Source organism: Helicoverpa zea, chromosome 17 (assembly GCF_022581195.2).
Source record: "Helicoverpa zea isolate HzStark_Cry1AcR chromosome 17, ilHelZeax1.1, whole genome shotgun sequence".
NCBI classification, from domain to species: Eukaryota; Metazoa; Arthropoda; class Insecta; order Lepidoptera; family Noctuidae; genus Helicoverpa; species Helicoverpa zea.
Genome location: NC_061468.1, coordinates 3,209,536 through 3,227,561, shown reverse-complemented (window position 1 = coordinate 3,227,561; position 18,026 = coordinate 3,209,536). Strand labels below are relative to the sequence as shown.

General features: G+C 36.7%; 2 protein-coding genes across 2 annotated transcripts in view; one reads left to right on the top strand and one right to left on the bottom strand.

Annotated features, from left to right (window-relative positions):
- The window catches only part of LOC124637940 (ras-related protein Rab-23), a 43,811-nt gene extending 38,906 nt beyond the window's left edge, over window positions 1-4,905 (bottom strand). The window contains exon 1 of the mRNA XM_047174683.1: window positions 4,509-4,905. The gene's annotated coding sequence lies outside the window, so the exon portion shown is untranslated. The remainder of the gene's footprint in view (window positions 1-4,508) is intronic.
- A 484-nt stretch (window positions 4,906-5,389) lies between these two features.
- On the top strand, window positions 5,390-17,977 carry LOC124638213 (ubiquitin carboxyl-terminal hydrolase 14). The gene is made up of 11 exons (XM_047175111.1): window positions 5,390-5,544; window positions 6,119-6,297; window positions 7,160-7,267; window positions 7,643-7,757; window positions 13,460-13,715; window positions 14,079-14,235; window positions 14,451-14,516; window positions 14,872-15,054; window positions 15,418-15,532; window positions 15,953-16,132; window positions 16,650-17,977. The coding sequence occupies exons 1-11, from the start codon at window positions 5,529-5,531 to the stop codon at window positions 16,775-16,777; spliced, it is 1,503 nt and encodes a 500-aa protein (XP_047031067.1). The 5' UTR covers window positions 5,390-5,528; the 3' UTR covers window positions 16,778-17,977.
- Window positions 17,978-18,026: the final 49 nt, after the last annotated feature.

Sequence of the window (18,026 nt, the reverse complement as noted above, 5' to 3'; positions counted from 1 at the left end):
GTTTTGAATTGGTTGCCAGTTATAAATAAAATACATAATTCTTTATCATTTTTGTAGCAAATTCAACGAAGTTTTGGTAATTACCTATGATCTGAGGAGAGACTAAAAAGGATGAATCATGTCTAATAAAACTAATCTATGTATTTATGCCATAAGTGAGAACGCTATTTACTGAAAGCGGGTTAGCAAGAATCACTAATTAAAATTCAATAAAGCGAAAATCTGGTTTCAATTTAAATAAAACAAGACTGGTTAAAAAACTTCTTATTGAACTAAAGCATTATATGTAAACGAAAACAAAAAGGCCGACAAAGCCTGCGTGTCATTGAATGTAACTAAGAACAAACCATAAAAACATTGATTAATAGTTTCACTGACTTTTAAAACGAAATCACAGACGCGAGACATGAAAATTAGCGAATGATAATAAAAAAAGTTAAATCCTTTAATACTTGACCCTGTTTATTACTACATTTATTTGAAAGTTATATAAAAAGTAAACCCGTTGTCTGTTTTGTATACCACATAGGTACTCAGTTATAATGTCTGGTACTCCAGATTGAAATCCGGCCACGATGACCTATCACAGTGAAGACAAATAGCTCAGGAGTTATAGAGATAAGTATTATAGAGATAAGCAGATATAAATCGTAAAACATTACATTATATACAGGGTGGCCCATCCATAGGCGTCCAAAAGAAAAATTTAGAAGCTCTAGGCTGTGGGGTATCCGAATCACCCCCATGTATGTTCAGTGATTTTTTGTAGTTTAGGAGCTAGAATTGTTTTTAATTTTTTTCCGTAATTTTCATTTCAACATTGTTTTTTCTATTTTATCTCGTTTTCCTAACGTTTACAGATGTTTTTTTGTGTGATTAATCATCATGATAGTAGCTAACACCTGAAAAAAAGCAGTTTGGCTAAACATTCTAGAACTTAAATAAAATTTTATCTGCATGGATGGGCCACCCTGTATACATTTTACATTGATTGGGACAAGGCTAGGCAGATGATGATGAACCATTAATCCTTAAAAATAGGTACCTACTCAGTTAAGTCCATACACAATCTGAAGGACGTTAATCATTTGGATAACACAAAACCTTTGGCTGTACTCAAAGACCAGGGGCCCGATTCTCCTTAGTTAATAATGTCAAAATCGAATAGAAATCGAATCGCAATATGATCGCAATAGCAATTTTAACCATATCGGGCAGTCTGCTACTAATATAAGACCAATCGTATTCCAACGACATTCGATTGGTTTGCGATTGGTCTGCTATTTTGGTGATTTTGGTCTATACGGTAGTTTGCTCTACAATCATATTGCAATCGTAAATAATTTGCAGACAAAATGGGTCATTATTGAATGACAGAAAAGGATAAAAACGTTTATTTCAAAGAAAAAATAGCGGAATGCTACATACGCTTCAATAGTAATCGAGTCGGGATTGGATCGCAGTCGAACGTGAATCGAATGGCGCTTAAGTAAAATTAGGAGAATCGGGCCCCTGCATTAGAACGGCATCATTCTTTCATGTCTGTATGTGGTATCATCCGTCATCGGAAGTAAAATAATTCGTTAGAAGAATAGCTTTCTTGCCCGGTACTCAACGTTTTACCTAAATTTTTATACAGATTTTACCGTTATTTGTTATTAGATTTTAACGAAAACGAGTTTCAAAAATCTCAAGACGACTCTCTCTTCAAGGACGTTTCGCTCTCTAATTAATTCAGGACAATAAAATTAACTGGTTGTTTTTGAAAAACAGATAAATATTTACATAAATAAGGTTAAAATGTGCATTATTATTCAAATTCATTCAAAACTAGATTTTATTGTAACCTTATATGTAGATGTTATCATAAAACTTTTTGAAATACGTCAAATAATTTACCATGGCCCAATGGCAAAAGGAAAATTCTCAAAAATACCTTTTGAGTAGGTACTAGTAGCTAAGAATATGCAGGCAGGGAAAGTTCTTTTTTAAAATGACCAATTATTGCCAGGACACATGATTTATTTCTTTGATATCAGATACGTGTAAAAACTTCTTGAACGCGTTGGCTGTATCAGATTTACCCTTGCTTCAAACCACAGGGTTAATTGGTTTGTGGTCACGGACCGTTGTTCGTGGGAAATATGGAAATATGTGAGACATAGACAATATTTATAGATATTTTATGATCATTACATCACGCTAGGAATGTACATGCGATTTACTTTTAAAAGTTAGTAGCTTGTTTACGTATGCTAACTTATTTAATAAGTGCATTAAAGCTAATAGAGTTATACCAGTTCAAATAAAGTTAACTGTACCACATGATTACAATTAATGACACATTTTACAACCACAGAGTATTTATTATATTATTACTGTAAGCAAATGATTAGCAAGATAACTTGCGTATTCCCGCCGCAAACGAAGCTAAGATTAACTCACATATTAAAACGAAGAATAAATAATATCCAAGTACATATTAATAGGCTGTTACCGCTTAGCAACTTTGCCGGCTATCTTCAGTTAATAAATAAGTATAAGCGAGAAAGTATTGGACGTTCAGAGCACATAATTACCGTTTCGCGTCGTTTTAAAACTAGTTAATTACTGAAAACTGGTTGAAGAGGAAACAATTGACGGTCGACAGGTGACTCGACCTTCAGACAAGCTTCTTATTACAATTAAATTCATTAACATACATTTGTAATATCTGAGCTATTTGCTTTGGGAACGTGCTCCGGTTTAAAGAGGGAATAGCAGCTACATTTGTATAGTGATTCTGTATAAGTTAAACACGACTAAGACCATAATGATACTCTAACGTAAGATGGTTAACAGATCAAGAATTACAAGATTCTCATAGCAGTGTATTTTTATACTTACAATATAAACCAGCAATAATCATCAATAACTACTTCAGTCCAGTTTTTATGAACATTTTCCTCAATCAGACCAATTTGCCTCAGAGGAAGACCTCTATCTAGAATCAGGTATCTCAAATCATCGTTAATTTCATTTATTTTACAAGGGCTATTATTTTGATTACTCTTTATGCTAACACAGCCCACTGTTTGGCACTATGGTGTCCTCAAAATGTTTTTGACACAAATGAGTTTTAGTTTTAATATCTTAGAAGTTTTGCCATACAGAAACTGGCAACATAGAATCCAAAACATACCTTCATACAATTAATGTTCTTCTAAACATGTAAATAGTGAAAGTGCGAAGAGAAAAACTTCGCTTTAAACGCTCAGCAGATAATTAATCATTCTTTGGCTTTTTACGTCAACGGTTTTTTCGACAATGCATTCCTTCTCGGCGGCTCATTCATCAGCAGTAAATATTTTGGCTGCCTCGTCAAACGGTATTAAATCGTACTTAAGTTTATGTTAGGTTTGATTTGAATGTTCATTTGTACCATTATTGAAGCAGACATTATACATGAGAATTTGAGGAATGCCTACGGAACATTTTTGAGTCATGCAAAAAACTATGATAATGAACCGTGCACCTGTTGCGAGTTTCGTTTTTATTACTTACGAGTGTGGTTAATAGCTCCAAAAACACTATTAAATCCTGAATTGAGCCTGAATTTATTTCTACAAAATCGTTACTCACAGCCTCCGAGTACTAGGAAAACATAAGTAGAGGGAGCGTTGAGCACGACAAGAACAAGTAAGTAGTAAAGCGAAATGTTATCATTATGGCATCTGCGCGGGCGCGGACGGCGGCCGGGCTATTAGCGTCAGGTAAATGAAACGTAAAGTCCTGGCCACTGCATTATAAATTCCTCACGCCAAGGCAAAAACATCACGAGGAATCCGCGCTTGCGATTGCCCAAAGCTTTTTTATATTCTAAGCAGCGCTCGCGCTAATACAGAGGTAAACTTGGACTGGATTCTAGTTTGTTTGGACAAATGACGATGTGTTATGCTAATCGGCCTCCGAATATTTTGGGCGTTGTTTGAAGACCGTCGTCGTTTGACGAAAGTCGATAGAATTAACAAATATTTATAGAAAAGGATGAATTTCTTTTCTTTTTTCTTGGATCTTTAACATAACTTGTTGCAATAACATAATTGTAGGACAGGCACATGTTGATGCTAACCTTAAGCGGAAATAGAGAGTGCATAAGTGGAATTCTTATACCTACTATTAACTGATGATTGAGATTTCCGTAAGACTACCTGAGTACCTCATCTTTTGTGTATATCTTTTGGCTGGCCCCTTGTATGGCCCCATATATGTATACATGTGAATCCCGTTTAAGTAGTTTAGATATTAAATACAAACTATATGAATATTTAACGTTCCACACTTAATCGTTACTTAAGTAAAGTGTTCACAGGGTGTTGTAAACATCAAGTAGGGCAACAACACTTTGTGCTTCATTTGTAAAGCATTAAATGGTGGTGAGCGGTTAACGCCTACTTTTCCATACCTATGGAGCCACCGGCAATAAACCTATTGCTCTTAAACTTAACCACAAAAGCTTGCAAACTTACAGTATACTTCGGCAGTCGATGTTCCTTCACAAGTCCGTTTATCATCCCGCATACAGAATTAATTACTTATTTATTAACAGTAACCACTGGCAATATCCACTTTACGATCACTTCACTTATATCACTCGTGTACTAGTATGAGCATTAACTGGTCGTGAGAAAACCGCGGAATCACGAGAAAAAGTTACAACAACGTCAACCACTCGGGGATTGTGTGTAGAGACTGGCGTGCGCTTGTCGCGCCTGGAGGCGTTTGCGCAGCCTTCGCCGGTGGAAAGTTCATCGAACGAGTGGCTCCCGCGTGAAGTGAGACGTGCGACCACATGAGAAAAAGCCTTCGAGAAAATGTTACGGACTGTCTCAACCACCAAATGCGCTTATGTGTACTTTGACCTACTAACGCATGGCCTATAGTGAATGGTATTTATGTTATATAGCAAAAACATGTTTATGTAGATAAATACAATGTGCAAACTGATTTGCATGATGAAGATCCAAAATAGGTCAGATAGGCAGTCGCTCCATGTAAAACACTGGTACTTAGCTATGCTCTAGAATGGAAACGACCGAAATATGATTGGGAAAACTCTAGTAAATAACGATGTTGATGAAGATGTAAAGGAGTAATGCATCATGTTCTTAATGTAACTTTTACATGAAACTATATAGTGCTCTTCTAAAGTCTACTTATTTGAGAAAACTGTGGACTTTTCAATCCTATGTTATATGGTAGTTGATAATGCGGCCATAAATTATTTATCAGATATTACTTAAAAAATAAAACAATGTAAGAAAAATGGAACAATTTTGTATCGCAGACCATTTTCTGCTTGAAATGGAACGTCACTTTTTTTGTCTATGTAATTTTTATGTCATTACAGTATAGCTCTGTCATTTCCAAAATCTATCTGTCAATTTTGTCATCAGTCCGGATGCAAATCGTGACTTTCAATTTCTCGCAAGTTTATGTGAATTTGAATTTATCTTCTGCAGTAAAGTGTTGCGTGGCAATACTCCATAATGCCTAAGGTTTCAGGTAATTGCTAGAGTTATTTACTTGTTACTTTCAGAAAATGCTACATCATTCAGCATTGAGGTTATCGCTTTTCCAACTGTCATTTAACTTTTATTTTTTCAATTAACATTTTAAATGACTCTTTTCGCATAGATACATTTTAAAACATATTTGTAGTACTAAGACGATAAGAGTTATTGTAATTAGTAAAAGTGCATCGTCATGACGCTTCCTTATTCGTCCGTGAAACGTACCCGGCATTCGGTATGTTTTCTTGAATAAGAATCTTATTTTCCACAATGCAGCAGAGATGAATACTGAAACTCATTTGATACTGCATGAAGTTTCGATGTTTTGTCAATGGGTTCACTCATAATGCACAAACACGAAAAATAAATAAAGTGTCGACTAATCGTGTTTCCTTGGTAGTTATAAGTATTTTCACTGTTAGAAGAATACCACTACATACTATTCACTACATAAAAGAGTCCTAGTATCAGAAAATTAATAATTATATCTATTAACATAGGCCTCCCCCTTAGATCTCCACAGATACCTGTTAAAGTTAATATCTATTAATTATTTGTACATCCAGTTAAGGTAAAATGGGGCAAGGAGATGTACCCAGGAGTGGAGGTGAATACGGATGATGATCCCGTGGTGTTCAAGGCACAAATCTTCGCCCTGACCGGGGTGCAGCCGGAGAGGCAGAAGGTGGTCTGCAAGGGAGTCACACTGAGGGACGACTCGTGGGCAAACTTCAAGTTGACTAATGTAAGTAGTTAAATAATTTAAATTAGGACCAAAGCAGCAGTAGTATGCAATTTCATGTAAATAAAAGTTCAACTTAACTATATAAGTAGAAAGATATAAGTATTAAAGTGTATAATATCACAATAGTATTCAAATTGATGTAAATCAAACTCCTAAAAGTGGAATTTGATTATTGTTCACCTTTTTAAAGAAAATTATTTATGAAAACTAATAAGCTGTAGAAAATATGTTGCACATTTAGCATCTGATAGGAAATACCATTTATTTTGACACCATGTGCAAAAAGCATAAAAAATATATATATACAGGAAGAATAGTCAACAAATACTCTTACATTCACATTTTACACTCTTACATTTTATTAAAAGTGGAAACTTATTGAAAGCATCACTAACTACAATTCAATGACCTGTCACCTTGTGTTTGAGGTAAACATGTGACAAGGCCAATGACTCATTTATACATAAATTAGTATTTTTAAAACAAACTCTTTTAGTATATGCTGAGGATACTATTTTTAGTTTACTGTGTGTTATTTGAATGATAAAATGATTAATGAACTAAAATATTCTGTATATAGTTAAATATGATAAATTTATAGACTTCATACATAAATGAAGGGACAATCCAAACACTATTTCACTCTTGTCCTGCTCAATACCTTGAGCACATAAAAAATTGACATAATGTCCAATACATAAGCCTTGTTGTTGTACATACCAAGTTTCATCAAAATCCATCCAGTTGTTTTTACATAAAAGAGGAACAAACAAACAAATGCCATATTTATAATAATATGTTAGTATTTGTATAGTAGTATATTTTTTCACCAATAAACTAAAACAGTGTTGTGATATTCTAGAATGCATTGGTGCTGGTGATGGGCAGCAAGGAGGAGGATGTGCCTGCTGCCCCCGTGGAGCAGACACGCTTTGTTGAAGACATGAATGAGTCAGAACTGGCCACAGCTGTGAGTATTATGATGTAAACTATTTAAAATCATGGCCTTACTGTCATCAAAGAAATATTGTATTGCCCAGCAGATTGCTGTATATGTGTATGTCATAGTTTAGTTAGAAAGTGACGATACACCTGTTCTTCAGGTAAAACGTAAATGTTGGTCCCTTATTCTCTCTTGAGTTGTGTCGGATAGCTTGTGATTGAGGAAATGGGGGGTACACTTGTGTCTGCGCAAAGGCTTGTGTAGATGTGTTCCACAGATGGATCTGAGCATAGTTGTTGTTGCTAAATATCTGATGTATAATGTGATATAATGTATGATATATTATGGTAAATGTAGCTCATTTTTTAGGAGTACTTATAAACTGGTGTATGTTTGTTTCAGTTGGATTTGCCAGAGGGTCTGATCAATTTGGGCAACACTTGCTACATGAACGCGACAGTGCAGTGCCTCAAAACAGTACCTGAACTTAAGAATGCCTTACTTAGTTATGATAAATGTAAGTTCCTTTTATTTGATTATGCATGAAATTAAAAAATCTTTTTATAGATATTTCCTGGTATAAGTTAACTGAATTACAATTTCTATTGAATTGAAAAAAGTATGTATTACCAACACAGAATATGAAAAGTGAATAAGACCAATAGAATTAGACCTAAGGGAACAATAATATGTACACCAAATTATTTCTTAGGTTTTAATCAAAATACGCTAGTTTATCTTAGCATACTCTTTTAATGGAGAGATATGGTTCTTGCTTCCTATTTTACTATATTTATGTTTATTTTTCTAAACATTTGCATTAGTCCCCAGGCCGGCGAACAAATTTTTTTTTGATACATATACATTTAAGGCTTTGTGAGTGTCTTCCTTACGATGAGTCCGACAAACTTTTCGAATGCGCAAATTTTGGTGCCGCTGCGTTTTTTAATGCTTGACTCCTGAAATTGTCGATATAACGTCACTATGGCTCTTCGTACATACACGTTTCATTTTTTGAGATTCGTTTAATAAAGTTAACTAGAGAATGGTGGTCAACTTGTCCGATAAAGATCGTGCTGCGTTTGGAGTGTCCACCATCCTGAAAATGTCGGTATGACGTCACTACGACTCTTCGTACATACACGTTTCATTTTTTGAGGTTTGTTTAATAAAGTTAACTAGAAAATTGTGGTCAACTTGTCCGATAAAGATCATGCTGCGTTTGGAGTGTCCACCATCCGAAACATGTCGATATGACGTCACTGTGTCTCCCCATACATACATGTCGGTCAAATACAACAATGATAGATAATACTATTCTTATTGCAAATATCGACTTGTCCGACAAATGTAGTGAGGCAAATAGTCAGTTCGACAAGAAAAAGAGAAAAAAATATTACAATTGGAAGAAGTTTATTCTTTTTGTCAATTTCTGACTTAAATATTCACGTGCATTATTTAAGTATATTAAATTGGCATACTACTTACCAATTTTAATTACTATTTTAGAAAAAGTAGCCTGACTAAGACATATTGTTGATAGTTTATTTTATGCTAAGGAATAATATCCCACATCTATTAATGGACTATATGTCAATCAAAAGGTCTTTTTAAGTGCAACATTTTGTCTCAACATACCACTTATCAATTCTTAGTATTTTAGAAGATATAGCCCAAATAAGGCGTATTATCGATAGGTTTTACTATCGTGTCGTGATGTCAAAATTCATTAAAATTCAGTAAAATGTCGTGGTGGCCTAGTGGGTAAAGGACCAACCTCTCAAGTATGAGGGCGCAGGTTCGATCCCAGGCCAGGCAAGTACCAATGCAACTTTTCTAAGTTTGTATGTACTTTCTAAGTATATCTTAGACACCATTGACTGTGTTTCGGATGGCACGTTAAACTGTAGGTCCCGGCTGTCGTTGAACATCCTTGGCAGTCGTTACGGGTAGTCAGAAGCCAGTAAGTCTGACACCAGTCTAACCAAGGGGTATCGGGTTGCCCGGGTAACTGGGTTGAGGAGGTCAGATAGGCAGTCGCTTCTTGTAAAGCACTGGTACTCAGCTGAATCCGGTTAGACTGGAAGCCGACCCCAACATGATTGGGAAAAAGGCTCGGAGGATGATGATCGATAGGTTTTACTATGTTAGGGAATAATGTCCCACCTCTAGGTATGAACCATATGTCAATCGAAAGATCTTTTTAAGCGCTATATTCCGTCTTAACATACCACTTACCGATTCTTAGTATTTTGGAAGACATAACTGACCTAAGGCATATTATTGATACTTTACATTGTGTTAAGGAATAACATCTCACTTGAAGTTATGAGCCATATTTCAATCAAAAGATCTTTTTAAGCGCAAGGTTGTATTAGCATAACTCCGACAAATTGTTAGTACTTTAAAAGCTAGAGCTTTTCTAAGAATATATTATCGGTAGGTTCTGTCAAGCTAATCCATTACTTCTTTAGTAACAAATTATACAGGGTGTTTGGCGCATGGACCGACAAAAATTTTTGGGGGATTCGTGAGGCCATGTACTAGTTTTCACTCATAGACCCAATGTCCTATATGTCACTGTATTCGAGATACGATTTTTTTTGTTTGTTTTTAAAAATTACCGGAACTATCACCTTTAAAACGCTATAACTTTTCAGTCTGTTGTCGAATTTACACCAAATCACTTTCATTGCGTTCTCTGATGTATTATTATTCCAAATAAAACATAAATTCATAGCACTAGATGGAAAAAAAATACTTGTTGAGCTTCCAAACTCTTAAAAATGAAAAAACGTATGAAAAATGTCAAATTCAAAATTAATTATAAAAAAAAGTAAAAGCTTTTATGAACTTCGTTTAATAAAAAAAAATTGCCTACTTAATACCCTTTCCAACGATATGCCACATGGGTGTGAAATCATTAATAATGTCGTCAAAATCAGAGCAGGAACGAACACGCACTCTAACGTCTCTAACAACGAACCCGTTTGATAGAACAATGGTAAGCAGGTAATTGGCAGGTAAACTGCCTGTCTCTTTCTTACGCATGAAAAATATCTCTTGTCTTTGTCTATCATTGGGTTGGAGTTTGTTATGTGATCCTTTTTTAGTCGAGATTTGACTATCTCTGCTATCGGAAGTGTCCGTGTATTTCACGTTTTCCTATTTCGTTGTTTTTTGTTAAAGTTTGTTTTTGTTAAGTTTTGTTTGTTGAACTTTTCTGTTAAACTGTTGGTGTATTCACCGTGCTTGTTACAATGCCTAACTTCAGCAACGAAGAGTATGCTGACATGTTGTTGGCATATGGCAGCGCTAATTGTAACGCTCGTGAAGCGCGTAGAATTTACCAGCAGCGTTATCCTAACCGGCGTATACCACACCACGAGACGTTTGCTACAACCTATCGACGTCTGAGGGAGACTGGAAACATAAATTTCCAAGAGCCTCGCGTTAATGTGAGGCAACATAATGTTGTAATTGATGAAAGCATTTTGCAAGCTTTTGATGAGGATCCAACGACAAGTATTCGAGTTGTAGCTGAAAGACTTCACTTGTCGGTTTGGAAAGTTTGGTCAGTTCTTCGGGAAAATGGAAAGCATGCGTATCACTACACTTCTGTTCAAGGTACGTTAAGTACTTTATTTATTTTATCAGGCGAAATCGTAAAACTAAATTTTGAACCAGTTATCTTCGACCTTATTGTGCTGAAATTTTGCACCCAAAAAACTTGTATTTTAAAATGGTTTTAACCATACACTTATTTTAAACGTTTACAAATATCCTTGTAGCTTTACTGGTTCGTTTTTCAAATAAATACCTAGTAACTTTTATTTTTTCTAATTTTATCTTTTAAATTTATGTTAGTTTTTGCCATTCAAAAAGTGAATTTTTACCAGTCTTTAATGGATTGTTCTAGGTCTCATAGATGATGATCACAGGAGACGGCTCGATTTTTGCCGATTTATGATGCATACGGACGTAGATGATACAAATTTTTTAAAAAGAATTTTGTGGACTGATGAATCCAATTTTAATCACGAGGGAATTGTGAATCTCCACAACCTTCACCATTGGGCGCAAAAAAGACAAAATCCCCGCAAGAAAAGACAAAGTTCCTTTCAAACTAAGTTTAGTGTAAACGTTTGGGCGGGGGTTATTGGAAGACACCTGATCGGTCCACATTTCTTACCAGAGCGCCTGACCGGAGAAAATTATTTGAATTTTTTACTCGAAGATTTACCTGAATTGGTATTACCAGTATTAGATGGAGAACCAATTATTTTCCAAAATGATGGCTGTCCAGCACATTACCAGCGAGACGTGCGAGAACATTTGGACAACTGTTTTCCAAATTCATGGATCGGAAGAGGCGGCCCAATTCCTTGGCCTGCACGTTCACCAGACCTGACGCCCTTGGATTTTTATGTCTGGGGCCGTGCAAAAGAAATTGTGTATGCGACTGAAGTACCCACAAGAGAAATTTTAATCGAAAGAATAAATTGCGCCTTTGAAATTATGAAAGCAGAAATGCGACTGAGGACGACGACTGTAGAAATTAGAAAAAGATGCCGTGCATGCATTCGCAACAGAGGCAGTCATTTTGAACATAATTTATAACTTAAATTTAATTAAAACATTTTAAAACATTTTTGTGTTTTCATTACCCTGGCACTGGTTAATGTGTACCTTTAGGTTTGTGACGACATTATTAATGATTTCACACCCATGTGGCATATCGTTGGAAAGGGTATTAAGTAGGCATTTTTTTTTTATTAAATGAAGTTCATAAAAGCTTTTACTTTTTTTTATAATTAATTTTGAATTTGACATTTTTCATACGTTTTTTCATTTTTAAGACTTTGGAAGCTCAACAAGTATTTTTTTTCCATCTAGTGCTATGAATTTATGTTTTATTTGGAATAATAATACATCAGAGAACGCAATGAAAGTGATTTGGTGTAAATTCGACAACAGACTGAAAAGTTATAGCGTTTTAAAGGTGATAGTTCCGGTAATTTTTAAAAACAAACAAAAAAAATCGTATCTCGAATACAGTGACATATAGGACATTGGGTCTATGAGTGAAAACTAGTACATGGCCTCACGAATCCCCCAAAAAATTGTGTCGGTCCATGCGCCAAACACCCTGTATATTATTTGAAAAACCTTTCCAAATGAAACATTTCGTGTTAACATACTTCCGACAAATTGTTAGTAGTTTAGAAGCTAGAGCTTATTTAAAATTATAATTATTGATAGATGTTTTCAGTTAAATAAATCACATCTCTAGTAATGAGTTATACATCATTCAAAAGACGTTTTTAAATGCAACATTTCATATTAAAAAAACTTCGGCGAATTGTTAGTATTTCAGAAGCTAGAGCTTATATAAGATTATTTTATCGATAGGTGTTTTCAAGTTAATAAATCCCTCCTGTAGTAATGATACATATATCATTCAAAACGACTTCCTAAATGCAACATTTACTATTAACATACTTCACACCAATTGTCAGTACTTTATACCAAATCTTAAAATATATCTATATTTTCCGGACGGTGGACACTCCATATGCAGCATGATCTTTGTCGGACAAGCTTACCACAATTTTCTAGTTAACTTTATTAAACAAATCTCAAAAAATGAAACAGGTATGTACGAAGAGTCGTAGTGACGTCATACCGACATTTTCAGGATGGTGGACACTCCAAACGCAGCACGATCTTTATCGGACAAGTTGACCACCATTTTCTAGTTAACTTTGTTAAACGAATCTCAAAAAATGAAACAGGTATGTACGAAGAGTCATAGTGACGTCATATCGACATTTTCAGGATGGTGGACACTCCAAACGCAGCACGATCTTTATCGGACAAGTTGACCACCATTCTCTAGTTAACTTTATTAAACGAATCTCAAAAGATGAAACGTGTATGTACGAAGAGCCATAGTGACGTCATATCGACAATTTCAGGAGTCAAGCATTAAAAAACGCAGCGGCACCAAAATTTGCGCATTCGAAAAGTTTGTCGGACTCATCGTAAGGAAGGCACTCACAAAGTCTTAAATGTATATGTATCAAAAAAATTTGTTCGCCGGCCTGGGGACTACATAGTAAAGCTTCCCAACACTGAAATAGCTTTCCAAATCGCTTCGATATAGTTTCGGAGTCTATCTAGTATTGTGTAATACAAGTAACATAATGTTTTGTGTAGCGTCCGGCGGCGGCGCGGCGGGCGAGCTGACGGCGGCGCTGAGCGACACGCTGGCGGCGCTGGAGGGCGGCGGCGCGGGCGCGTGCGCGGGCGCGGCCGCCAAGCTGCTGCGCGCGCTGCACGCCACGGCGCCGCGCTTCGCCGAGCGCGGGCCCGCCGGCGGCCTGGCGCAGCAGGACGCCTCCGAGTGCTGGGCCGAGATCATCCGCGCGCTGCAGGCCCGCCTGCCCGCCGCGCCCAACCAGCCCTCTAACAGGTATACTTCTCCTCAAACTTTTTGTCATCACTTAATATTGCGCGTGGCGGGTTGAATATTGCGCGAGTGTTCTGGTGCTGGTGGCGGGGGAAAGGAAGGACACATACTCGGACTTGTGCTCGAAATTTTGTTGCGTAACCACATAAATCTTTCTGCTTTTCGACAACTACATTTTTATTTCATTTGCATACTACTAGCATCATAAATAATTCTGGAAAATCAATCCCAACATAGTCATTTTAATATAATTTTGAAGTACCTATTTTTAACTACATACGTTTGTATTTCATTTCACTTCTCTATTGACACTAGACTTAACTCGATTAAAAATAAGTTTTGTAACAAAATGACCATGTTACCCAGGTCGACAGTGATCGAGCAGTACTTCGGCGGCACTCTGGACGTGGAGCTGGTGTGCGCGGAGGCGGAGGAGGCGCCGTCCCGCACCACCGAGACCTTCCTGCAGCTCTCCTGCTTCATCTCGCAGGACGTCAAGTATCTGCAGTCGGGGCTCAGATCTGTGAGTTGAGAGTTTATGGGATATAGGATGGATACATCATTATCATAAAAAAGAGTATATATTTTTTTTTAAAAAGAGAACAAGATTGCAACATAACGACACTTTGGATCAGTCAAAAAAGGCAGATAAAGAATTTATTATTACTTCTGCAGTTAACTGCTAATGAAATGTGAAGGAGATTTGTCTTATTATAATTTTTTTTTTTACCTTTACAGAAAATGTCAGAGCAAATCACAAAAATGTCACAAACCCTTGGCAGAGACGCGATCTACACAAAAACCGTAAGTTAATAGATATCATTAAGAATAGAAGTACATAGAAATCGAGCGACGCTGCGGTAAGGAGAAACAGAGAAATTTGAATAAATTGGATTCGATTTTTAAGGTTCTTTCACCGACATTGTATGCTATTTTTCACCGATTCATAGCACTGGAGCGTCGCTCTCCAACTGTAAGCAGGCAGCAGTTTTTTACCACAGAAAATCTTAGCAAATAATTATAAAATTGTATTATACAATCGTTAGATCGTACTCATACTAATACTCGTAATTTTGACATGGACAGTTAGAAACGAGTTTATTTTTTATTCACATATTCAAGTTTCATGTGCATATAACCAAAATGTATTGGTTTTCAGAGCAAAATCAGCCGTCTCCCTGCGTACCTGACGGTGCAGTTCGTGCGCTTCTACTACAAGGAGAAGGAGTCCATCAACGCCAAGATCCTGAAGGACGTGAAGTTCCCGCTCGAGCTCGACGTCTACGAGCTGTGCTCGCCCGAGCTGCAGGAGAGGCTCATGCCCATGAGGAATAAGTTTAAGGTCAGATTTGTAATCTGTATTAAAAGTAGCACTACCAGTTCCCCGCAGTTTCCACCGACGTAATAAAGGAACTGCAGTACTGCTAGATCTCCGTTAAAAAGTTGCCTATTATTATATTGCTCAGGTTCTATCCTATATATGTATAAAAATTCGGGTCAGTTGTAGCTTCAAAGCCTAATAGAGTTTCATCCACATCAGGTATAATTTTTCATTTACTTCAATCGATTACACTGGCAATTTTAAATGACTTTTATCATTAAGGTGATGTTAATATTTTCAATATTTAAACATCCTTTTTTCTTTTCATCATTTACACAATTTCTCAAAATATCAAGCCAAATCGTTTTTCTATTAATCTTACAGGAATACGAGGACGCGACAGTGGAGACATCGTTAAGTTCTAAGAACCACGGCGACAGTACAAAGGACGTTAAGAAGAAGGACCCAACGAGATCCATCCCTTACTGGTTCCCTAATGGTAAAACTTATATATTATTGTATTCATCCACAATTGTTTTTTTCCGGATTTTATTGGTTTAGGTAAAAGCCAGAAAGTCTGACAAATGTCTTATGGAGAAATTGAGCACCCAGTTAACTGGACTGATTAGTTCAAATTGGAAGTTGCTCCATCAGCTGACAGCTCCCATGTAAAACAGGCTGTGTAGACTAAAAACTGAGCCAGACATAATTAGGAAAAGGCTAGGAAATGTTTTAGTAATCCAGCATCTTTGTTCTCAAAGTTGCCATTGTATTTCAAGAGATGTTTGAATGCTGTTTTCACATATTTTTCACATATAGCATACATAGGTAGTCTTATGTAAGACATTGATACTCATCAGCATAGTTGGATGGTGATATTTTCCTCATCATTTACAATTTTTTTTTCTTATTCCCACAGACGTAGGCAGCAACAACAGCGGCTACTACCGTCTGCAGGCGGTGCTGACACACCGCGGCCGCTCGTCGTCGTCGGGGCACTACGTGGCGTGGGTGTCGCGCGGCGACGCGTGGCTGCGCTGCGACGACGACGCCGTCACGCCCGTCACCGAGGATGAGGTGCTCAAGCTCAGCGGCGGAGGTGGGTACATTTTTTACTAAGCTCAATGTCGTTCCTCAGCTGAATTCCAATCCCTAGTCCACGCTTATGTCCCTCCCTCACCCCCGGCGCCCGCCGATACCTAGAATTGTTTTCTGCGCGGCTACTCGAGCCGTGACGTCGGCTTGAATACACTAGAGAGCAAATGGCAAAAAAATGTTTCTCAGCATCTGCAGTACTAAAGTTGCAGGAAACTAGGCAACGTTGCAGCGTCAAGTTAAGCGTCATGATGCGGTTCAAAATGTTCCCTACTACATCGAGTTTATCCCCACCAACCTAAACAATAACAATATTGAATTACGGCCAGAAAACTAAAATTTCGTAACGAGTTCTGTTTTGTGATTACAGTAATTTTCGCCTCGTACGTTCGTTTTTCGGGTTACTTTTTACTGTAAATGCCGATAACTTCAAATAACTATGATTTTACAGTGTTCCTGAAACTCCCTGGTTCTCCTCAATCATATTTTTTTTTAACTTCCCCTCAATTTCCTACTCCCAGGTGACTGGCACTGCGCATACCTGCTGCTGTACGGACCTAAAATCCTGGAAGTTCCCGAAGTGGACGACAAGCCGGAGCCGATGATAACCGAACACGACGACGAAGACCCGCCCATCGCGCTCGCGTAACGCTCGTCACCTACACCACTCGTTCCAACCCGCTTGACTTGTCTCGCTCGCACAACTTCCTTTCACAACTAGCATGACAGTGACAGCATGTGGTTCCACATTTGCGCGATAAAGTTGTCGGTAGAAATTATAAGTTGATTGAATTGAATAGTCGTAATTTTGCAGGACTACACTTTGAGATATGTGTTGTTCTTAATTTGGTTGTATAATATTTTGATGTTATGTGTCAAAAGCTTTTATGATACGAACACATGAGATAGTCATCTGAATCAACTACCGATAAGATTAAGTGTAGACTTTTTTATTTAGTCGAGTTATAATAGTTTTCATAACGACAGTATTTAGCGCTTAAATTCGCACGCATGTCTTGTCGCAGTCGTGTTAGTTCGCCTTACGTATAGGGACAAGAGATTGGGTTCACTTTGTAATACGAACTATGTTATTTGAACTGAATAGTCATATTGGGAGTCCCAGATTATTTTTCACTATCGTTTTATAGGTAAAAAGTGTCAAATTGACATTATCGCCAAAAATATCACGAAGTACATACGTCATTTCATCTATTTAATTATTATTTTTTTGTCTTGAATTCGCCTTAGTTTTTGTTGGTTAATGCAATTGGCATAAGACTTGTTTATCTTAAGATATAAGATTATGTATAGATGTTCACTAAAGCTATGCTTTAAGCTATTATTGCTACGCATAGTCGCTCCCGCCTGGCATGTTGTACACTAAATTGTATCGTCAATGTGATCTGTAGGAGTTTTGTAACTGGTCTAAGAGCTACTTAATTTTAAATATAACTTAATGACTTTGTTTTATTTATATTTAAGAGCACGGTTGTCCCGATTGATATTGAAAAGCAATAACTAAGATAATGTTGTCCACAAGTGAACCCTTGTTATGTACGAAATATAGCATTTATATTTACACAAGTATATATGTAACAGAACAGCATTTTCATTAAATAAATAGCAAAATTTTGTTGAAATGTGTTGAAGTTTAATAGAGGTTAGTCGCGGGATTAGCAATTCGTTAATTTATTGTAAATTGGCATTCGAAATGCTACTGTTGATTGCTTGAGGCACTTTCTTTAAACTCATCTCAGTAAGTACCTAGGTTCTCTATACAAGACGTATTGAATTTGATAAGACTAATTATACTAAACAATGATCGAAAATAAATTTGATTATACATTTACATGTTGTTTTATTTAGCTTTCTATTATGGAATTATTGAGTCATCTGAG

Excerpts from the sequence above, each read along its gene's own strand:
- LOC124638213 (XM_047175111.1), top strand. Across the intron at positions 14,517-14,871 it reads ACGCGATCTACACAAAAACC|AGCAAAATCAGCCGTCTCCC; the intron begins GTAAGTTAATAG and ends ATTGGTTTTCAG. Across the intron at positions 16,133-16,649 it reads GCTCAAGCTCAGCGGCGGAG|GTGACTGGCACTGCGCATAC; the intron begins GTGGGTACATTT and ends TCCTACTCCCAG.